Source organism: Neodiprion pinetum, chromosome 1, assembly GCF_021155775.2.
Source record: "Neodiprion pinetum isolate iyNeoPine1 chromosome 1, iyNeoPine1.2, whole genome shotgun sequence".
NCBI lineage: Eukaryota > Metazoa > Arthropoda > Insecta > Hymenoptera > Diprionidae > Neodiprion > Neodiprion pinetum.
The window spans coordinates 26,582,761-26,606,709 of NC_060232.1; the positions used below are offsets into that span (position 1 = coordinate 26,582,761).

General features: G+C 42.9%; 5 protein-coding genes across 6 annotated transcripts in view; 1 reads left to right on the plus strand and 4 right to left on the minus strand.

The window, feature by feature from the left end:
• Window positions 1-23,949, plus strand: part of LOC138191194 (uncharacterized) — a 214,539-nt gene that overhangs the window by 165,314 nt on the left and 25,276 nt on the right. The window lies entirely within an intron of this gene.
• The window catches only part of LOC138191195 (uncharacterized), a 195,967-nt gene that overhangs the window by 140,441 nt on the left and 31,577 nt on the right, over window positions 1-23,949 (minus strand). The window lies entirely within an intron of this gene.
• LOC124217506 (facilitated trehalose transporter Tret1-like) lies at window positions 373-8,459 on the minus strand. 2 transcript variants are annotated; one of them, XM_046623367.2, is made up of 6 exons: window positions 8,307-8,459; window positions 6,600-6,861; window positions 6,065-6,225; window positions 3,569-3,844; window positions 3,250-3,497; window positions 373-2,515 (listed from the first exon to the last, which is right to left on the minus strand). In XM_046623367.2, the coding sequence occupies exons 2-6, from the start codon at window positions 6,659-6,661 to the stop codon at window positions 2,117-2,119; spliced, it is 1,146 nt and encodes a 381-aa protein (XP_046479323.1). In that variant the 5' UTR covers window positions 6,662-6,861; window positions 8,307-8,459; the 3' UTR covers window positions 373-2,116. The 2 variants fall into 2 exon arrangements, with proteins under 2 accessions (XP_046479323.1, XP_046479238.1); XM_046623282.2 differs by lacking the exon at window positions 8,307-8,459 and adding an exon at window positions 7,602-7,752.
• On the minus strand, window positions 10,042-14,208 carry CPR16 (cuticular protein 16). The gene is made up of 3 exons (XM_046623616.1): window positions 14,075-14,208; window positions 12,403-12,595; window positions 10,042-11,700 (listed from the first exon to the last, which is right to left on the minus strand). The coding sequence occupies exons 1-3, from the start codon at window positions 14,081-14,083 to the stop codon at window positions 11,006-11,008; spliced, it is 897 nt and encodes a 298-aa protein (XP_046479572.1). The 5' UTR covers window positions 14,084-14,208; the 3' UTR covers window positions 10,042-11,005.
• LOC124218260 (calphotin) lies at window positions 18,952-23,627 on the minus strand. Its single transcript, XM_046624803.2, has 2 exons — window positions 23,479-23,627; window positions 18,952-21,229 (listed from the first exon to the last, which is right to left on the minus strand). The coding sequence occupies exons 1-2, from the start codon at window positions 23,491-23,493 to the stop codon at window positions 19,727-19,729; spliced, it is 1,518 nt and encodes a 505-aa protein (XP_046480759.1). The 5' UTR covers window positions 23,494-23,627; the 3' UTR covers window positions 18,952-19,726.

A 23,949-nucleotide genomic window follows, 5' to 3' on the forward strand; every position in this document is an offset into this window, starting at 1 on the left:
AACTGTTCCCGGTATGTCTGTGTGCCCAACATAGATCAATTGCGGACTATTGATAACCGCGCCGTGAATTGAATAGATATTGACAATGGCATTGTATTCGGAGAGTACTCGAAACGATAAATATCCATCACCGGTCGATCACTTGATCTCACAATGACTCGGCTATTCTTAGCCGTTGGCTCATACCAAAGATCCATGGTCTTATTGACGGTGTTATTATTTGCACTATTGGGAAATCATTTAGAAAATTTTCTAACATCACTGCCATATTTGTTCAGCCTAATGAGCAAATATGCAGGTAACACTTGATCTTATGCTCTCTTTGTTCTTAAGTAAAGTCTGGTATTGAATAAAAAAACACAGTACGCCAAGTATGGTGATTATTATTACCAATTTTTGGTTTACTATTATCAGTAATTTACACTGTACATATGTCTATACAAACACGTTAATTGAGTTCAAATTTATATGCCGCATACAGTGTACACGCACACGTACTTATATCTATGTATCTCGTATATATATATATATATTATATTGGTTATTTCGCGAAAGTGCGACATGCGTAAAATCCTTTTTGCGATCGGCATTTCTTTCGGGCCCTACGATTTATTCGTATAAGGAAAAACACTTTAATCACAGAAAGTTGCAACTGTCAATACACAGTCGGACGTATACCTCATTACCAAGAAAAAACCGGTACTTGGGCGAGTTTCTTGAAATGATCATTTTGCGTGTAACAAAGTTCTTTCGCCAATAATCAATGATAAGTTGTTTGAACTTTTTCCCAGAATACATTGACCCGGAAGTTTGGAAAAAAAAAATAAAAATTTGCCAGAGGGAAGATTTTTGATTTTTTTTTTTCTCAATCACATAAGCCAGTATTTTGTTCCGTTTGACACCTAAGAGTCCGCCCTCAGCATAATCAAATCATCTTATACCATAACGAGTTGAAACGGTGCCTCCAATTTTTACATAAAACGTTTCTCATTTGTAACTAAAAATGCAATGTCATTCTTGCGTCAAAATGTGATGGCAAGGCGATGCCCAATAGTTTCATTTAAAAATAAACAATACGATTTATTTAAAAAGAAGATTATGTTTTTCCAGACACATAAAGTTGGCACGTGCGTGAGAATTTTTATGATCTTAAATGTAATTGCACTTCGAAGCGTTTCCGTTTTTTATATACAATTAAATCTAATATTTATGACGAACTCTGAGAAGTCAATAATGTTGAAATATACTAATGATAAAGTTATGACAAAAGGTTTGTGTAATTCTGTTGCCAGTAGTATGTTCCATAAATCCATTAAAATCGGTAAATCAGTTTATATATATTCATGGGGTACTTATACCATATCGTATTCACTTAATTGTCAGAGTCATACAAGCTTTTACAAATGAAAAAAAAAAGACATTTCATTCTTTACTTTTTCCTCGATATAAAATGGTCGATTCGGGATTAACACTCATGTACAAGAGCCAGTGAAGGTGGACAAAAATCGAAATTATCGATAACCGCAATTACAGCGTGAAATTTCTATTCGGTTTAAATCCTCGATCCGAGTGCATTAAAGGACCTGGTGGTAAGGTGATTGTTTCAGGTTTTCCTTCTCTTAGAATACGAAGGGAAAAACGGATGAAAAAACACAGTGAAAACCATCCGTTGATTAGATCAAGAACGGATCAATGCTTTGTCATTACAACAAGAAATGTAATGAGAGACAAAATTCAAGTCCGAAAGTAGAAGAAATGAAGCTTCCGCAGTTGCTTTAGTAACAAATCAAGTCACAACCCCAATTCAGAGTAATCTTGGGTCTAACTTATAGGTCACTTGCATCCCTGTAAAGAAGAAGAGTCCGTGGTAATAGAGTCTGAGTTAAAAAATGAGAAGGACCACGAGGACCAACAGTGTGACATTGGATAGCACGGGACCCCATCAACATGATAAAAGAAGGACCCGGGTTTCCTTGCTCGAAACGAGAATCTTGAATTTTTCGCTGTTCTTCAGGGGATGAGCGATAAGCGCCCCTTTCGTCCGTCGAACTCATCCCATTCCATTCCCTCTTATCATATCCCGTGACTCCATGATGACCTCGCGATCGTTACTAGATCACAGCGTAGTTTGGTCGTTAGCGACGGTGTCGTTTTTCGTTTCCATCTTCCTGATCCTGTGCAATTTCATCTGAATTTCCTCCCTGGTCTTGCCCTTTGTTTCGGGTATGATAGCCGCGATGAAAATAGTACCGGTTAAGCATATCAATGCGAACATGCCGAATGACAGCGGCAAGCCAATGACGAGTTTCATGTTGATGAAAATCTTTGTCACCGCGAAGGCCAGCGACCAATTCAACATCGCTGCCGCGGAACCGATTGTGCCCACGACGTTTGTCGGCGACACTTCGTTCACCATGATCCAAGGCACTGGTCCAAATCCGATGGCGAACATGATTACGTAGATCGTTAAGAATATCAGAGGCGCCCATGGGATGCCGGTCGATTGTACTCCAGACTGTCCGGAAAGGAGGTAAAATGTGGTGAATGGATTTCGATAATAAACGCTCTACTTGTCATCTAGGAGTGCGTGTAATGAGTTATGCAAATATCGAGTTGGTGCGCGTATTTGATTAAAGCCACTGGTTAGGATTTAATCGGAACACTGAGCACGCGTGCAAGTTCGATAAAATGATTTTACTGATCCAGCAAGCATTAGATTCTATTTTCAAGGTCTTGTGTACATCAAATGAATTTTATCACGACTAAATCTTATGTGTATCAAATTATTTCAACGTCCCATTTACGTCAAGTTTAAAATATTTCCAGCGAAACCTCAGCACTGGTTGTTAGAGCCGCTTAAAGTCAAATTATATACTACTTCCAGACGGAATGAATTTCATTCGCCCAATTGTTATTTTGTCATGCGAGATTCGCATCATTAGTTGGTTTATACACAGGAATTCTTTTGATAAACCAAAAGGCATAGACCGTATATTATTCATAAACGTACAACTTGACGATAAGCGAATTATACTTTATTAGTATTTTTTTTGTTCAACGTCTAGCTACTAGCTTATTACTACGATACTCGTAAAAAAAAACTTGCAATTCAAGTATGAAGTGGGACATAGAGAGATGAAATAATCGTCTATTCGTCAAAGTTTGCGACAGTTCTGTAATTCTTATGCATCCTTTCCACAGCCCCACTTTCACTCTCCGATCGTTGATTAAAGTCATAACAGAACTCACCTGAAAATAGAAATGCAGGGCGACGGCAATAAGACAAAGACCCATGACGCTGGAACTGGTCATGAGAAGAATTCTTCGGCCGGCTTTGTCGATCAGCAGCATGGATACGCAGGTTGCGAAGACCTGGGCGACACCCATGATGCCCGTGCAAGCCGTTGGGCTAAGAGCCGACCCTTCGACCTTGAAAAGTTCCTCGGCGTAAAAGATTACGGCATTTATTCCAGACAGTTGTTGGAGAATCATAAGTCCTGGAAGAGAAAATTGGAAGTCGTCAGAGCATAAAAGCTCACAGCGTGATTGAATAACCCCAAGGACTCACCGAAGGATATCAGCACGGCCCTTTTGTGATTCTTCAACTCTGCAAAGTTAGCCTTCTGCATCCTCTGAGACTTTCTATTGCTCTCGAGCTGCGCAAGCTCCTGCTGAAAGGGGTAACTTTTGCCCCTAAGTCGCTCCATGGCTCTCTCCGCGTCATCTCGACGGTCTTGGCCGATCAACCACACCGGCGTTTCCGGCATGAAGAGAAAAACCAGCAGCAGAGCCGCCGGTGTAAGAGCTGAGGTGACGGCGATCCATTTCAAATTTTTTATCAAACCTAACGGATGAAAGCATATTTTACGATTAGATCAGGAGTCGAGTTATTTTGAACGTGGCGCGATACTCGCTGGTTTCTTCGATCGGCTCGAAACATGAAAAAGAGTAGCTGAAATTTATTTTGGCATTATATGGCTGCAGACAGGGTTTAATACCATCGGTATGACCGACCATGATTCACATTCGATAACGATCAATAAATTGAATGGATGTGTTTATATCGGCCAATAACTTTTATATTACGCAACGAAATTCATTAAGGAGTATCCATCTGTCTTGTATACCCTTTTTCTATCAATTAAATATTTATTCGAAAATACGTGTAAACTGAGTCGTAAATTATGAGAGATAACCAACAATTGGACATTTATTGAAGATTTTAACAGTAAAATGGCTGTGATAAGTGTTTAATTATAGACACATTATACATGGATTGTCGTAAATTTCTTACTTTTTATTTTCTCTCATAGCCCAAGTAACAATCTATCCTTCATCTCCGTATCATTCTTCCGCGTCTAGCGCGAATTTCGTAACGCGGATAAGATCATAAATTATTCTACCATAAAACTTCACGTGTCGCCGTAAAGCATTTGAAATTAAAATAATAACGTAATTAACATTTCCATTGACCAATTTTTCTTATATAAAGCGGTACTTGTTCCGACTTGGATGAATAAAAATATCAGCGAGGAAAATAAATAACTGTAAAATCACGTAAAACTTTCCGAATGATACTTCTAATACGAAAAAGAAACACCTCCACTGATGAATGGAAAAAAATTCATTGCATAATTATACGGGATCTAGCACGGTTAATTAACTCTGAAGCGCCACAATCACCGGCGGTTAGTGCAATTAGGTTATAACTCATTTGATATGGATTGAATAAAAAAAAAATTGTTAAAAAAATGGCATGAACTGCACAGGGTGCTGACTCGTTGTTTTTCCGCGGTCCAATATACGGCAAATCCATCAACCTGCACGCCTTTGTTCACTGCTGACCTCTTTTGTCCCCCTCCATGTAAATTGAATTTTTATCGCCACCTATTCACGGAAAGGCTTGAAATTTCATCAGAGAACCCGGATGTTTTCAATAAACTCGAATCCTAATATTTGATGACTTGAGTGATACCCTCGGGTACCGAACCATCGGTCGACCCTTCTTTTTTGGCTCGAGCCCGACATAACTTGAGAAAAAGAGGGGATAACAAAGACGAGATAACGCAAATAGTTTGACCAACTTTTTCAATTTAACCTTTACCGATTCAAAGTCGCAATCATCGTATTTTGCCTGAAAAAAAGATGCTCGGATTCATCATCAGGCGTATTTGAGACCCCTCAGTTTAATCTCAGCTTTTTTGGCCAGGCAGTACAAAAAACAGCTGCAATTAAAATATATTCTCTGCACTCAAGCTCTGACGAGTTGTTTCTTTTTTTTAATTTTTTTTTTTTTTTTTACTTTGAACTTGACCACCAGTTGCATCCACGCTCTGAACTCTAAAGAATAATACCACAGAAGAAAAAAAAATGTCGAGGTTACGCAAGATGCCTTGAACGGAAGTTTTTAATTGTCTCACGCATTGCTTTCGCGCAATAACACATCATAATTTGAAGTAATAGACAATTAATTAAAAGAGAGAAAGGAAACAAGGGAGAGAATAATTGAAAAAGACGGATTTCAGTGAAATATGGATATACAATTCAGAAGCTGAACGCAAACATATAGCTTTGTAATTTTTTCCTACTTTTAAACAAATTCACCTCATTAGAATAATCGTAACAACTTTCGAGCTCTTGAAGGAAAAAATCGCAGAACGTATCGCAATTGTCGAAATGAATTGGATTTCTTAAAATACAAATTACGTTAGTTGCCTGAACGCGCAAATGAAACCTGCAAATGAAACCAGTCGAAACTTATTTTTCGTTACAATTTCTAGACGCACGTCATGTCTAGACACTTGTTGATTTTCTGGTATAACACTTGAGTAAAGTGTAAAAATGTTTGCCGAACCAAGATAGGTGAAAATTTTTCAAATATCAGCTAAGAGTGTAACTTATACAGATAAATTATAAATCAGCAACTCAAATGTGTAAATGACCTTAGCAGCGCTACAAGGATTAACTTCAACCACTTGTACTTCCAGTTGTAAGGTTCACGCATTACGTGCAAATTCTACACCATCAACGGTGCCATAAATTCCGTATAGAAGTAACTTTCTACCTGTCAAATATCCCAGCGAAATGCCAATCGTGATCTGGAGCTGGAACAACGCACCAAGAGTACCTCGAATGGCTGGCTCCGCAATTTCGGACACGTACAACGGAACCACGACTGTCGTTGCCCCGATTGCAGCTCCAGCAAAAAATCGAGCCACGAACAACCTGTTTCACCGTGAATATAAAAAAAATTACATTATTGATTCGCAAAGTAATTACTGTAAGACGCGTTATTTCCAATTCAACGCAACGCAGCCAGAACCCTGTGATTACTTGGTCCACCCTGTTTGGAGTTCCGCTTAACTTAACTGCTTAGTATAAACGAACGAAAAATATTGCGACAAAAGTGCAGTTCTCCTTCGACTAGGTGCCCAGACCTCAGTAGCCTAGAAGAGTGTTAAAATGAGCTTCAGACGATGAGAAATATCACAGGATTCGATCAGAAATTGGTATTGTGCACTACATCGTGAGCAAGGTGGTCACACTAGTCAGTTCGAAAGGTAAACGGCCAAGATCTGAAATGGATTTTAATCAATTACCATAAAGGGCTTGGTGCAAATCCTATGATGAACCAGCAAATCAAATAAGGAACGCCAATCATCAGTATGGCCTTTTTTCGTCCTACTTTATCGGCTATCCATCCAGCGGGAATGGCACCCACGAGAGCTCCCAGCGGGAGCAAGGATCCGACCCATGACTGTTCGTCATCGACCAAGGTTAGCGTATCCTTTTGATTGTAGAGTGGGAGAGCTGGGGATGACCAGCCGAGATAATTACCAGCAGTCACCGCGGCCAGGGTAGCTACGATCAAGCGTATTCATTCATTTACCATCGTCATCAATTGGTCTTGGTCATTTTTAGTTCCAGAAGTTTGAATGTGATGATAATAAGCCGTTAAACACAGCCGAAATTTGATCCAGCAACATGATTGAGAATTATTCAGAAGTGTCCTTATGCTCCTCATTGTCACGGAGAAGACGAGTTACGTAATGGCGAAGGTTGATGACGAATAATGAACACTTTTTGACGAACGTTGTCTATTTGTATGAATACATGAATTGGGACATCGTTTGACATCTGTATCCTTGTATTTAGCACTTGTGTTTTCACAGAATTCTTGGTTCATAATCATTAAATCCAATTGCCAGAATTTATGTGCCACTTTGGATGGTTATGGACCGTTGTATTCCCGGTATCGCGGTATTGAAACAAATAAAATAATTTACTTCTTGCCGTCCGTAGGTAGATTCGACTATTAGTGCGATGCAAATTTCGTCGAGGAGAAGGAGAAGGTGATGTAATTTCTGATTAAATTTGCGCTGCGCAGTCCTTTGAGAAATCCGTAGAGCCTCTGCTTGTCCGATTTATATGACGACGAAATTAGCAAGTTGATGACAGAGTAAAATAAAATCCCCTCAAATACTCGTGGGAATCTTTATTACCTTTTTCGGTCTTCGAAAATCCTCGAATTTTAGGATAATCAACGTGCGATGAATTTTAAACGTGACAGATACTTCCGACACAATATCGCGATGACTTACCTGAGAGCGTCGCAAGGTACTGTATCAACTTTTCAGCCGTCGGTGACGGGGTTGAGTGATTTTCCGGATCAAACAAAGACATTTTTAACTCACGAACGCTCACGAACACAAAAAGTATGCGACTCAAAATATTAACATACCGTATGACCGGTTTCGCTTAAGACGATTGAGAGATACATGAAAAAAAAAACAAACAAGATAAGCAAAAATCAGGAAGTAATTCTGCCATAGACTCGTTTAAATCATCTCAAGATAAAATTGTTGCGGTTGAAATGCAGCGTTCACGAAGGGCTTGTTACGGCTAAGAAGCCGCCGTACATTTCGTACACTCTTATATACGGGGTTACCTCTTATCTTAGCTTATCAATTTTGAGGTCACGGCCTCATTCTTTTCTCTCATTCTCCCTGATACGCGTATAATTGCCATGATATACACATGCTTAAGATCTATCACCGGAAGATCATCATCCAATTGTCTACACCAACTGCAGCTTCATTGTCTCCGGCAAGAGTTTCTAACAGTGCGCGCACAAGATTTTTGTCATAAATCGTCGAATTAGATCCAATTGCCGGGGCGTATAGGTGCGATTTCGTAATTCCGTCAAGGGCGGGGAGGTCATACGTTGTTTCAGTTTACTGTCATTCTATTTGATACGAAAATATGAAATGGAGAACTTGAAGCCTGTATATCAGAATCATAATTACCATTGCGAAATGAAAATCTGCGATTGTGCGACGGCGTGTAATTCTTCTCCAAAATTTTCTCGATATCTCCGATAACGTCCACTTTTCCGCTACGGCTACAACGCAAGCGGAGGTATTACCGTTGTATAAATAGACCCCGGGCATGCTACTCGTATGAACCTACCGCGTGTAGTATCGCGAACTCCGCGATTCAAACGGAACGATGATTCTATCCAATTGTCCTCGACGTCACGTCAATTTCCTATTAACCCTGATCAACCTGGTTCACAGAGTGGATAGCTAGACTATTTATACTGCAATCAAATTTCAGACTCGACTGAAATCTTCTTATCTCCTTCGTCATTTCGCCTTTCTCTCTGAGCATCGACGATTCCAATTTTTTCAAATACTCAATTATTCGCAAGTAAAAATGTTCACTAACTCGTGTCGACGGTGCAGTGGAAATGGCAAGTTTCAAGCCGTATTGCAAGTACGTGCGACCTTTGCCCCATTTATTATTGAATGCAAGAGGTGGGGACACGTTACGGAAATCTCTGGAATCCAATACCTAACATCCAACTTTACGCTCCGTCGTTGCAGCATGAGAACGCCAGCGATCACGGTTGAATGCCAATATCATGGAATTTTTCTTCTAGCGAATATATACTGATAACAAATCTCTATACCTATATCCAATTCGCATTCCCATCTTGCCGAGATTCATTTCAGAGTACGGTAATGGATGTACACGGCGTGCATCGCGTTCACGTTGATGAGCTGTCAAGTGTATCAAAGTATCAACCGACGCTCTTCAAATCCGTGCTGAACTACACCTACCTGTACAACAATTTTCGGGGGAAAATTCTGACTGGGGAGCAAAGCTCATCCGGATTAAAACGAATCAAATCATTCTGGCCAATTAAACGAGTGAGTGAGAGAATGGAGGCCGACTGATTCATTTAACAGGTGGTCTCTCGGGATTACCAAACTCTGTATGTATAGCAGTTAAATGGTGTATAACGACGTCCCATAATGAAAATTATCCGTAAGTGAGTCAATTATCCGCGTACATATGAATGGGTAAGATATTTGTACGTCTGCAGAAAATTCATTCTCCACGCTCATGGTTCATTTGACTGACAATGCTGACTAACTGAATTTCTTCCGTATTTGAACACTACGCTGGGAAAAAGCAAAGTATAGAGTGAGAAACAGATGTGTTTTTCAAATATTCAGAAGACGATCGGCATAAATTAAACTATCGTCGGAGAATTATGTTGTGCGGTAATATATTCCGAAAACTTAATAATATAGCGGATTTATGTATAAATGTTTGATATATACAGAGTGTGTATTTATACATCCACCCCATATACTGGGAAAATAAGAAAATATTGTCGGTACGATTAACTCAGTTGGTGAAAGATAAATTGAATAATAAAAGTTAAAATAGCTAAGTAAAAATGTTTCTCTGAATACCAATAAAGTAACTCGACCCCTGTAGCAGTAAGTGTGCGTTTATAGGCGTAGATAACATTTCTCTTAAATTTTTACGATCACTTACGCAGCGCCATCACCGACCTTTCAAACAAAAAAATTAATGTAATAACGAAAAAAAAAATCAAACAAGTACACGATTTAACTTAACGCATGCACGTTATAATTTGAAAACTAACGTTTTCTCAGATTCGTAAAAATAAAAAACAAACTTTAATTACATTGTACATATAGGTGATGAGAAAATGCTGTAGTCTGCTTTTGTAGGAAATAATAATTTATTCTGCACACATTTTTCAAGGAATATAAGTCAAACATGTCCCTCGGATTCCGATACGGTGGGACATGTTCAAAAAGTATTCAATAAATCAAGACCCAACACCTTGTGCCAAGAGCTTGTGGCAAAACCACAGATCCGGCCGGGCCACAAGCTTTCAGATTAATATCCGAATTAGAGTGAAGGAAAAGGAGGTGACGATCATTGGAGCGATTTTATAATTGTGGGAAAAAGCAAGAGACGAGCTTTGTGGGGATAAACGAGGGATGAATCATTCGCAGGCTTAACGACCGGCTGCATTACCTATGCATTATTTCCCCCGTCGAAAATCGTCGAATAATTTTTATATACTTATTACCACCATGTGTAACGCGTACAGAAGGCACCCACTCAACGCGGCTACTTTACGGCGAATCCGCCGTAAAAGCAACGTTCAATAATTCAAACCCGTTTCCAGCAAGTCGCTAATTTCCACTAGCCGGATCAGTCTTTTATTAAAAAAATTCGAAAGAAAACGGCTAAAGGTCACTGGTCTAAGGTTCCCACGTTTACGTGATGACGTAGCTTGCAGGGCGGTCGCACCCAAGGACTGAAGATTCTTACAATTCGACGTATCAATCGTTGTTGAATTTCCACAGCAATATAAGTATGCGTTCGTGATATGTACCGCGTTTTTTGCTAATCAGGTTTAAAATTCTTCAAATATCCCTACAAATTTTAATGTCGGCTACAATTTCTCGCAGCATGTCTGACGTCAACGTTGCGTACAAGACACGAGGCACCGTTCGGGAATCAGAAATATTCAATGGCACGATAAAAAATGGTTTTCAAACAGGACCCGACTGCGATTCAGAGTTCAAATGATAAAAAGTGATCGGACGCGAAAGGGTATTATTTTAACGATGTAACGTATTACCCTGCGAGCAAGGCCGAATCCAACCGCGAATCATTTAGCCTCGGGCAAATTTGTGGCGGCGACTCTGAACCCGTTGTGATCCGCGATGTAGTGGACCTGCTGAAGAAGTCCGTTCGCATCGATGTAGCTGTAGGCGCCTCGGGTTGTTCCGTCCAAGGATCTGGACTCGGTTTTGGCGCTGGTATCGCCGGCATAGGTGTAATCGTACTGACCGAGCGAGTCCTGGATGTGACGTAGCGAACTGTGCATCAGCCTGTAGGGAACGACCGGAAAGACGTAGTGCGGAACGCCGGGTAACGCGGCGAACCCTTGGACGCGATGAGCGTCCTGCAGAAGCGGTTGGTTCGACGGGACGACTTCCGGTTTTTCACCGAGCGCTGGAATGCCTTGGGAAATTTGCTCCGCCTGCGTTTTCGAATGTACGAAACCGTTTTCGTTCAGATCCGGTCTCTCCGCGTCTAACTTGTTGTCCGGATCTTGCGCCGCCGGGTTCAGATAGTCCATGAATGCCGGGGGAGCGACGCTTCCGCTCTGCTGATCGGCCCTCCGCAACTCCTCGAGATGCGACTGTTTCGCCGCTGCCACTTCCGGCGTGTCCTCCACTGGCCTCAGTTCCTCTTTCGCCTGTTGCGGAAGGTTGCTGGCCTGCACTCGGAACCCGTTCTGAGCATCCGCTGTGTAGGCGACAGTCTGCAGGATACCGTTCGCGTCTATGTAGGAGTAGCCTAAATTGGATCAACTGGGTAATTAACTGTGCTTATGGTGGATAATGGTGGAGGATTCAAAGTCAAGGTTGGGCTTCTGCTCGGACGTCGGTGCGAGAATTTATCCGGTGCACGCTGTTCCTGAATAAACGTGGCGGAATCAGGCGCCGAAAAGTGAAACTGACGTCGATGATTGGTTCGAATATGAGTGAAATATATCCTCTGTTTATTAGATACCAAAAAATTAAATTTTGATGTATCAGGGCTCGTTTAGCTTGTGAATGAATTTTCGAACTTTGGCAATACCATAATTCATTCGAGTTTTCTTGAGTTTCAAAATCTTTTTCTATTTTAAAGTGATAAGAAGGAAGTAGAATTCAGCATTCTATTCTACCTTACAATCGGACCTTTACTAATTTGAACTTTCTACATTTGGAAATTCTACAAAACAGATTTCCGCGTCTCTGAAACTTTGACGTCGCGGCCTTTCTAATTTCCGATATTCCCACGCGTTCACCCTCCGCACCCTGTCAAAACGACCTGACGGTGTTATCAAAAGTCTAATCCGTGACTTTGTAACGGGGGCGAATCCATTCGAATGTAAAAGGTAGCCGGGTGTTTTGAGGATTGCGGAAGTACACGGCCCCCTTTTCAATTTATATGGATATGTGCTGCTAGGAAGTCTGAAGCCTGCGCGCTGCATCTTGAATTAGATCTTCTTACCTCCCTGAGTCGTTCCGCCTAGACGAGTTTCCACCTTGGAATGATGAGGCCCCGCGTAAGCGTAGTGATAGCTGCCCAAACCGTCGCGAGTCTCATATTGTCCCAGGGATCCCACAGGTGCGATTGGACTCAGCCAAACTGCTGTCAGCGGGGTGCCGGCGCAGCAGCCGATCAGGACGAGCAGGATAGTAACCTAGTAATGAGAATAATTGTCGCTTATTTTTTAGGCTCTTGAAACGAAGTTTGATCGCATCTCGCTACCACCTTATACAAATTGAAAAAAACTAGCTCCAGGACCACTGAACTCTAGTTCGTCCGATCCTTAGATAGTAGAAAAGAACCTTGATGATTGGTAATTCTGGAGCAGGTACTGTACGTTAATGCACTGTTTTTCGAATGCCAGTTGATTCTCGTGATCCCAAGAACACATTTTATTCGTAAGTCAATTCTCTGTAAAGAAATCGTCCGAAACGAATTTTTCCCTCATCTTCTCAGCACATAATGAAGAATTTTCATGCAGAAATATCTTATGCGTGATACGATGAATTAATCTTTACGCTTTATTTTAATTATATGATTGAAAATTACATACGATTTTTTGACACAGTGTATTGAGAAAACAAATTAACCCTGGCGTATGAAATTTGGACAAACGACAAGATTGTGGCATGAGAGAAATACAACAATCACATGATTCTTATACATTTTTTCATAATTAATCCGATTAGGACGTTTAAACTTTTTTTTTTTTTGCCACCATCTGTAAAATTGCGCTCAAACGATTTCCGAGTTCATTTAATTGATTTGATAATATTTTTATTTCAATGATATCTTACTGGTTTTTACGTCTGACTCATTTTATGATAAAGTTTGTTTTTCAAACGCTGTGAATTTGATTATCACCGTATGTTACATTAAAATCAATTATACAGTTACAAGCATCAACGCTTCTTTTTTTGTCGATGTATGAGCTAGGAGATAATCAAATATTAAATTGAAAACGTTTTAACGAGTCGTGCAATTGCTCGAAGCGACAAAACAACGTTGAGTAATTCATGTGTGAATGCGAATTATAAGCTGACACAACGTTAAAATAATCTAATTGACTCCGTATTGACAATTCTACTCGGAATGTGGGATTACATAAGTTTACGCTAAGTTTGACCCGCCGGGATAGATAAGTGTGCACTTAAGCGTTGTAGCATGAGTAACGACGAAGTGAAACTGTAAACCGGTGAAGAAACTCACGTAATGCGTGAACCTCGCGAACTTGAGATTACGTGTGCAAGGCATCTCCTCATTGATCTATTGACGCATTTGTGCACGCGAACGCAAAAAAAATGTCGCGCGGATGATAAATCTGCACTCTCGGTAAATGAACTACATCTGAATTGACATGTTTTCATACTGGTGATTGAAACTGTGATTACGACACCGTGTGAATTCAAAAAAGAAAAAGAAAATAAATAAGAATGATAACAGACCTGAGAGACAATGGGGGCCGTAATTTGATGCGCTCCTATATTCGTCGATTATATTTCATCGAGAGCAGTTATTCTTAGAACGGTGGTGCTTATAAATAATTCAAACAATCAAAGTAAAGAGGATGATTGGTCCCATTTCGCAAAGGGCTATTTACGGATGAATGGGTTGCGTAGCGTTTATTACTCACAGCTATCATGGCGCTATGCGTAGCAGAATCTCCACGTATCGTAATACTCGGTACGCACTCTTGCCGGATGAAAATCTGCTCGGTATATCACGCGTTGTAAACTTGAACCAGGATCCAGGCAAAGAAGATGCGTGTCCAGATGCAAGTGCATCTTCTTATATAGGATCCGTACTTCTCCCTCTCCTTGGCGCTCTTCTCCCGGCCCTCTTTCGCCTCCCACTAGCATCGCCGGGGCCCTATGAGGCCCTCAGCCCCGGTACCGCGACCACAAATCACCCCGAGATCGATTCCTCGCTCGATAAATCAATGTTTATTAGCCTCGTGGCGATTTCAACGCCGCCGCAACAGCGCTCGACGACGATTTTTTGATTTTCGAAAACTATCTCGTCTCTTATTCTCCGCCGTCGCGAACTGCTTTGTTTTTCATTGTTCAATTTCAGCTCTCTGGATCGTAGCAAAGTTTCTTTGTTATGTTTAATTGCCCGCTTCGCGTCGAAATTAGCGAGACAACAGCGTGGCTTAAACTCCACCGATGCATTGCAGACTCGGCGCTATAATATAACCCGATGCAGAGGAGAACAATGAGGCCTGCTGGGAAACGGTATTTCGCATGCCGATGCAAATATTCTATTAAGAAACATCATCCGAGTTATGTGATTCACGTTGTTCACACCTTGATTTTGTCTGGAATTTTCGCAGGCAATGCATAGATCGCAACCATTTTTTTTCCTCAATCAACCAAGAATAAGGTATCAAATCCTTAAAAGTCTCGCACGCGGTTAAGATAAAATTTACAATTCTGTAAATGTTGACAGATATACTCGAACCAAAGTCATGCATTTTCTCAACGAGCCGTTATTAATAGTGGAAAATGCGAAATGACTAAAAAAGTGGAACCGTGCAACCAGCATTGGCACCGTACTTACGTATAAGGTAGATGCCAACGTTTTCCGCTGGCATTACAGTTCCCACCTCAGCAAGAACCAGAATCTACAGAATCTGCCATGGGCCAATGAATGGAGAAAAAGAAACCAGTCAAGATGATCCCACGGCTGGTCAGGTGAGAGGGATTTTGAACCTCGTAATGGATCCAAAGCGCAAGAAGTCAAGTCTATTTTCTAACTACTTAATTTCAGTGAGAGGAATTTCCTCACGTAATAGAATAGCGACAACACGTTGGCTAACCACAGTTCATATGCGGTAAAAAGCTCGATGAGCGGCACCGTCAATTCCTCCGATTCACGGAACGAAGCCGCAAAGTCGTTCTCGAAGAATCAAATCTTTGAGCGATACTGCCGAGCGGAATACGTACCTGTATTTTTCATCTCGGAGCTGTGCACCGAATGTGCTCGTAATTACACGGTGGATGAAACGGCACAAGGCGCGGTGTTGACAAGGAGGCTCTAATAACGTCATTAGATTATACTTAGGAGAATGGCTTTCTATAATCGATTGTACAAGCAACGGTGGCTGCGTATCAATGGGTGCTCATAATTGCAGTGGACGCACCGTTACAACTTCTCCCATATTGTATGTATATACCTATGTATATACATCACTTTTGGTATACTCTCGGACTTCCATTTTTCTTATTCACCGTTTTTGTCCTGTTGTATAGTTGCCCTGCACCGTGCGACGTCGGTAGCAGACCTTCTCAGGTCTTCATCGTCCGACAAATGTCACGCCTCTGTGGCTTGGAATAATGATGGATAAAGAAAGGTCCGGAAGAGGAGTAAGAGCAAGATCGACGAAGCCCCGAGTTCCAAAAAACACCGCCATCTTTATTTCGGCTCATCCTCATCCCTGTCTTTCACTCTGTAGGTAGGTATATATTGCAGATCAGAAAGACAGGGAACAAAGAATACGAGCCTCATTCTCCGTCGCTCCAGAGTTTACTGACACTGCATTTTTTCCCCCTTCCTTCAGGTTTTTATTCATATTTGATTTTCATTCCTAGCAAACGCATCGAAAAACCACACCACGGGTAAATACTACTTGCGTGGAAAATAAAAAATCGCTGTTTTAGATCGCGTAACAAATTACCTTACTTTGCGGTATGTTATACGCGTAATCTTGGGTGCGTGACGCACCTCGTCCTCGAGGATATTGTATGACTATACCTAGGTACACGTGGGCAGACGCGTTGTATACCAACTGAAACTAACTTGAAAGCACAGCACTTACAGCGTAACTCATCCGACTGTAGCGGAATCCGCTCCTCGTAAATAACTCATCGAAATTACACAACCGCCAGCGTTATTGTTGCACCGATTTTTATCAACGGCAAAAACTACCGGTAGACATCTTCTGCTTGGTACTTGGAATGATCAGGCCGTTTGCCAGGGCTAATGACCATTTTCTTCTTTTTCTACCTTGATCGGTCAAGTTCAATGAACGATATTGAACACCGACTTTGGACTTTCACTAATGATTCACGAATTCAAATCGATGGACACGGTGCAGAAATAAAAATCATTCGTTTAGTTGAATTAGTCGTAATTTGGAAATTTAAACAAACTCCTGTTGTCGTTTATATCACCGAATATTGCATCGATACACCTGAAAACAAATACTATTTACGGACTGCGAAGCCAAAACCTGTCGATAAATTTATTCGAAGCGATTCGTCGAACCGGCGGGCACCTAATTCAATTCGTCCAAAAAGTATGGAGAAAGTTTTTTTCAAGCGAAGGAAATACCTTCGCATCGTCGATCAATGTACGTTGAGATTCGATTTCGTGAGTCTGATGTATCCTTGTAAGGTGGTGTATTTTTCTTACTGATCTACCGAGACAACGAGCCGAACGGACAACGTCGCTGGGAGTGACCAGAAACCGTTGTCCGCGAGGCAAGAGAAGGCGTCTATCTATTGCATTTACGATACCATGTACCAGATACCAGAGGGCATCGGACTCTCGAGAGCGTTTTGACCATCGACGATTACCAATTCAAGGAGAGAGAGAAAGAGAGAAAGAGAGAAACTGGAACCAGTACGTATAAGTTCTCGTCTGCAACCACGCGATGCACCCGGCTGCATTTTAGCTAACGATCTTGAGACACGAGGATTGCGTCGAGAAGCCGATCGCGAGATCTGCTAAACTACCAACGACACGCGAAATTTTTTGCAAACACCTTCTTACATTTTCGAATAAATCTGACAGTGAAACAGGTCAAGTACCAGCTTCGATGCGACGATAATACCCTGCATGTTTTCTACGCGAGACTTCGAATCGCAATATTATAAGATTACCCGCAGTCGCGCTTTGAGCACGTCGTGGTTTTTATCTGACATGTTTGACATTGATTGTGTAAACTAAATTTTGCGATATAATATCGATGGGCAACATAATTACCGTAAGTATAGAACGTTTCCTCTAGCTCGCGATTCGATACAGGATATCCATTTCCAACGGTGCACTGCTAATTAGCAATCACTTTCCTCGAATAAACCGCGAGAGCGTTAAACGTCCGGAAAATCAACAAACGCATCGTCCCCCCGATTCCGATTACGCCTCGAGTAAAGCTTTTTTCCCTTTGCCCGCAATCGCCCACGCAAAATAGCAACGAGTTTTGCCTTCGGCATTGCTAACGGCGATCGGGCAAGGATTTCGCGGGGTTTTGCGATGAGGGAATTGCGTCGTCTAACTGGGACTAACGAGAGGACTCCGAGTGCGTGTGCAACGGAGAACGGGTTATGGCTAGGGCTTGGGTGTATTAATCTCGGAAGTCAACGAGGCAAAAACTCGTGACTCGTAAAATTTTTCACGCTTCGAACAACGAGGAATCAGACACTCGACGACGCATAGCTGCGGGATATTCATGTCAAATCATTCCGCGCGTGAATTTGAAACGTGAGCCGCGTCTTTTTGTTCCTCGGAGTCTTTGCGGAACGGGCAATCCCGTGCCTATGTACGGGTCAAGTTACGAGTGGTTTAAGATTATTTTAAATTCCTCGCACTCGCCGGAATCACCGGTCTCTAATAATACCGTTTAATCTTTTCAATTCACCGCATCAGCTGCGTTCGGATGCGGCTAGATAAGGGCAGCGATACAGAAGGCCGGCTAAACTTAGCCGGGGTTCATTGCCTCGGCTCGGATCTCCGATCTCCGATCTCGAAGGTGGCTTAAGATTCGCTTGTTACGACTCTCGGCTTCCTCGTTCCTGGCTACCGGTCATTTCAGCAAAGAATAGTATCTCTCTCGCCTGCGGTTTTAACCATTATCGGCTCCCCGTGAGCAAGATAACCGCTGCAGAATCCGACATGCTGCATGCGCTCCTCGGCCATCTGATAACACTCCGATCCGCGAAAGCACCCCGTCGCTTCTCTCATGATCGGAAATTTACTGCCCAGTGATAGTGTGGGATGATAAAGATGAATTCAAGTCAATTAGCTCAGTTGCCTTTGGTTTATGTCAAATCAATGGGACAAAAAGAAGATGAAGAAAGAGATGAAGAAGAATAGAGTTAGATAGCTTTTGGGATTTTCTCCTTACTCGTCGTTAAACCTATTTACCTGAGATTTAAACGATTTTTAAGCTCGCTTCGTTGTCTTTATTTACAGACAGGTCATTTACGCGAGGACAAACACGCGGTGGTGAAGAAAATTGAAGTGAAATAGGGTGGGTAATAAATTTGATGAGACTGTAAAATTCGATCAATCAATTCGGTGTTAGGAAGCGCTAAGTAGATTAATGATACAAGCGTTACCACGGGATTGAAACCCCTGAGCGACGACTATAAAAACCCTTCGATCAGAGAGTCATTAGCGCTGATGATATAATCGCCTCAATAAGAAAATTGACAGATTTACCCAGCGTTAACCGTGTCGGAAGGGAGGCAATAAAAGAGACGCAGCATTTGATTGATTGATACTTGGTTTTATTTTTGTTTTTCAGTTTTTTTTTTTTTCTTTCAAATCTTTTTTTTATATTACGGTTTTAACCGTCGTGATTTATAATACAAATAATTTAGTGATCCATACTGCAATGAGACTCCGTAAGAGACGATTATACGGTGTAATACAATAATGTCGCGTGCGAATCGAGTAGCAAAACGGAAACTCTATCGTCAATTCGAAGTGGAGCGACGAATCACAAACTCGTGTACAAACGGAGTTGTAAACGTATCGTGATTTCTGTTATAAACAAACGTGCAACTTTCATCATGCTTATCACATCGAAGAATATAATTGCAGGTATTATTATCGCACAGTAACAAAAATGTATGGTTACGATGCATAAAATTCTTTCTCTGATTGTCACAGGCAGAATTTACAATTAGACTGTACCAGGGTGTCCATTAGATGATAGCGTAACAAATTTTAAATACCTAATTTTGAAAACACGTTCTGTATAACTTTTCAGAAGCAAAAAGTTGAACGCCTGAAGTTGATTTTGAATCAATGATGATTAATTTATAACCTAATGTAATCATATACGAAAGAACGATTCGGATCTATAATGAAAACAAATTAGCAATAAATCCTAGACCATCCTGCCGGTTACAGTTTCCTACAGAGAAAATTCGCACACTGCATTATCGCGAATAATTATTTCTTCACCGATGACCAGTCCCTGGCGAGAATACGCGCCTAAATCAGTCGCTAATGTCGTATATATATATGCATAGCGTTTTCCGCAAAGGGTGGCTCCCTACCACCCTTGGTGCTTTTCAAGCTCGGCGGCGTAAGCCTTGGCATGGGCTACCTTGGCGGCGGCGACCTCCGGGGTGTCTTGGGGCAGCTGAGCGACAAGATGAGACGGTGCGTAGAGTGTCTCGGAGGAGACGGCGACCGCTGGATTACCGTAGGAGTCGATGAGTCGAGTGGCGTAGACCTGCGGAGCCTCAATCTCGACGCGCTGACCAGAATGAACCTGCGTCCGACTCTGGCTGGAGACGGCGGTCGGCACAGAGGCGACCGTGGCGACCGGAATCGCGGCAGCGTCGGCGGTCTTCGCCTCAACGACGACCGAATCATCCCCAGGAGCGGCCGGGGCGGCCGGAGCTACGGAAACGACAGGCTCGAGGTGAGCTGGGCTCTGGACCTCGACCGTCTGGCTGTTGTGGACCTGGAACCGGCTCTGGCTGGAAACCGCGGTCGGCACGGCGGCCACGGCGACCGGTGCGACGGCCTCGTGATAGCTGATCACCTGCTCGGGAACGGCGGCAACGGGGCTTGCAAATTGGGCGTAAGCAAGGGGTGCAGAAAGCTCGATCCTGGCGTTGTTGTGGATCTGGCTCCTCGATTGGTGGGAGACGGCGGTCGGAACGGTCGAAACGGCGACCGGTGCCACGGCCTCCTGGTAGCCGATCACCTGCTCGGGAACGGCGGCAACGGGGCTTGCAAATTGAGCGTAAGCAAGGGGCGCCGAAAGCTCGATCCTTGCGTTGTTGTGGGTCTGGCTTCTGGATTGGTGAGAGACGGCGGTCGGAACGGTCGAAACGGCGACCGGTGCGACGGCCTCGTGGTAGCTAATCACCTGCTCGGGAACGGCGGCAACAGGGCTTGCAAGTTGGGCATAGGCGAGGGGCGCTGAAAGCTCGATCCTGGCGTTATTGTGGGTCTGGCTTCTGGATTGGTGAGAGACGGCGGTCGGGACGGTCGAAACGGCGACCGGTACTTGGTAGCTGGTATAAGCCTGGAGTGGGGCGGCGGAGAGGTACTGCTCGTAGAGCGGGGCCTCAAGCTTGAGGGACTCGTGCTCCTGGTGGTGGTACTGGCTGGAAACGGCCGTCGCGGCGTGGCTCAGACTGCGCTTCCTGCGGCCCAAAGCAGCCACGGCCTTCGCGTGCTCCGCGAAATGGGAGGCTTTTGCGGCCTGAACCTCGGGGGTTTCCAGCGGGACGTTTACACCGACTTGGGCGTCGGTCGGCACGTTCGTCGCCGCGATGCGGAAGCCGTCCTTGTCCGCGACGTATTGGGCCGACTGGACTATGCCGAAGGCGTCGATGTAGCTGTACGCGCCTCGCGTCACTCCGTCGAGGGTCTTGATCTCTTCCTTGGCCGACGGACCTCCGGCATAGTTGTAGGCGTATTCGCCAGTCAGGGTGTTCTGGACATGGTTGTACGTCGGCAGCGGACTCGCCACGTACGAAATCGGAACCAGCGATACTATGCTCCCTGTGCTCACGGCCAATGCCGATGACAGAAGAATCTGCGGAAGGAGAAAAAGGAGAGCTTGAAACCTGTGCGTGCTTTTATCTTGAATTTTTTAAATATAATATAGTAAAATCGCATTTCTAAACTTTTGTAAAATTCTCGCAGATCTTCATCTTTACTTACGATATTGATAAGAGTTATTTTTAATCGGTCTATTGTTATCGGCTAACATGGTATTTCTCTTTTGCATCGCCAGGATTCGAAACGGTAAGATTACTCGGTGACTCAGACGAAAATTTTATATTGAAGCATTAGACGCGGGAATGGAAACTTTTGAAGCCTTCGGTTAAGTACTTAAGATTTGAAAATTGACGCTCAGACAACTTTTGAAACTCCGTGATGCGATTTGCTTTCACGTTCATCCGAACTGTTCAATTCACTGAACATCAGGCGTGTCGTACCGAAGGCACGACTGTGGATTTTAATATTGTTCAAAGATCCAATAAAAAAGTTGGCGCATCAGTTTTCAAGAAAATAAGCTTACCGGTCAATGTGAAATTTCCCGTAATAATATGCAGTTATGCGTGTCGATATTCTTTAACATAATAATAATAGAACCCGGCGGATATTCGAAGCTGAACTCACGTCTGTTTATTTCCCACCGTTTGCTAATTTTACTTCTTCTCCAAGAGAGATACATAAACGTTGTGCCCTGCGGTTATATACAGGTATGATATACCAGTACAATATACTTGCTTGGCACTGAGGATCCATCAAGAGAGATTTACCAGGCGTGTAATAAAAATTCCATTTCTCTAAGAATCTCTCTTCAGGCTGCCCTCCGTTCAGCCGTTCCGTTATACGCCAGTTCGTGTGTTTGAATATCGAGCCAAGGCTTAGCCGGAAAATGTATGCATGTACTGCCTCGTATTTTTATTATTCAATTACACACGCGAACCATCACCGTTTGGGAAAAATAATCTCGCGGTGAGAGGGAATCTGTGTAAGTTTCACCATACGATATATCGCAGTGGGAAGCGTAGCTCTGTGTGTCTGCGATCGCGTTTGACCGTAATTTACCGCGGTATCTGCACGCGTGGATTTGCACATGTACCGTATGAATATATACGAGGTGGTAAAAAATGAGAGAAAATTTACAACCGTACATTTACTCGGATTCCCCCGTAGCCGTTGCAGGCTCACTTTGCCGAACTATTTGTCGAATTATCACCAACCCGGAGCTGCCTAAGCCAAGGTAGTTGTTCACCGGCAATTTTCCACCCTCCCACGTCGCGACACCTTAAGCCACCAGGACCAACTCCTGAGAGTTTATTTATGCATGAGATTCAGATCCCCCGCACCGACTTTACGGCCCAATATAAGATCCATGGGAGTTGTAGCGGTCAAGACCCTGCCTTTCCTATGCTATACTGCCTTCTCTAGTCCCCCGTTATGGGTTCGTACATAACGCGTGGGACGGCGAACTGAGCTCGAGCGGTGGCAGTATTATTCCTCCGAAATTGTAGCACGATCAATTCGATCGCAGAGTTTTCAACTGATAAGTTATTTTCAAACATGAAGGACCTTTGAGTTGAAAATGTGTTTTAATATCGTTGCCTTTATAATAACATGTATGGAAACCATTGAAGTTCGCAATGAAATAAACTTTTAGGCTTCAAGATTTCGACGTCAAACAGTTCCTTGAACGTTGCAGAAAAATTAAACCGATAAACTTTGCACGTGTAGAACTTGTTCGATAGCTGATGCGTGTGGAACATGATTTTCGGAAATTTGCGGAGTAATTTCTTTTTCCTTGCTAAACAAACGTGTAATTTAGGAAGGATAAGAAATCTTGAGTGCGACGGTAAGTCCCGAAAATTATTCCATTCTCAATTCTGTGAAAATCAATCGAGTAATGAAGACGTCAAGTGATTATACCTACGCAATTTGGCGAAACAAAGAGAAACAAGAAACGATTACAACGTTCAAAACTTTACCAAACTTCTGTGAATTCGAGGCTTTACGGTTAATTTTGCCAAAGTCAAGATCATAGGTTCAGAAAGATAATTTCTCACGGAAGGACCCGATAGTTCGACCATCCTAGTTCAACTATCACCGCATTAGGTTTCTTTGTCGACGAAAAATTGTCGAACGATTTCACCTTCGCATTCACCGGAACATACATATTTTCTATCTTTATCCTATCTAATCGAACGCACTCAAGCCCGATTCTAAAACGCACCGCGTAGGTCGAACTTTATCTCGACAGAGATAATGCGTATGAGAATTTGAATGTATACTCACCAGTGCAGTCTGCATCTTGGAATAATATAATACTACTTTGCCAACCTCCTCGTAGTCTAAGGACTGTTGGAGCAATACACTTTGCTTCTGATCTGGTTTTGACTTTTATAGTCCCAGGCTCGGATCGCACCTCGGCAGTTGTGTTGGTGAGTCGCTGGGCGAACCAGGAACCTGAGGACAGTCCGGCTGGCGAAGGTCGGCTGCACCGAGAATCCGCTCACCAAATCATTGTCCCAGGCGTGGTCGAACCAGTCAACAATCTCGGACCCGATACCTGGTGGGTCGCAAACCGACGCTGGGCGTTCCTTTGCGAGCTGTTCGCCACCGACGACCTTGCTCTGAGCTCGTGAGCATCTAAATCTCGAATTTGACGCAACAGGATATCTCTCGGCTCCTGCCCACACTTTTGTCTCCGCATTTCGAGGCAACTTAGCGAAGACCTCACGCCCGGGGACTCGGGACGCGATGTTT

Excerpts from the sequence above, each read along its gene's own strand:
- CPR16 (XM_046623616.1), bottom strand. Across the intron at positions 11,701-12,402 it reads AGGCGGAACGACTCAGGGAG|GCTACTCCTACATAGACGCG; the intron begins GTAAGAAGATCT and ends GATCCAATTTAG.
- LOC124217506 (XM_046623282.2), bottom strand. The coding sequence starts at position 7,683 with ATGTCTTTGTTTGATCCGGAAAATCACTCAACCCCGTCACCGACGGCT. Across the intron at positions 3,845-6,064 it reads TTCGCTGGGATATTTGACAG|GTTTGATAAAAAATTTGAAA; the intron begins GTAGAAAGTTAC and ends TTCATCCGTTAG. Across the intron at positions 2,516-3,249 it reads CCCTGCATTTCTATTTTCAG|TCTGGAGTACAATCGACCGG; the intron begins GTGAGTTCTGTT and ends CTTTCCGGACAG.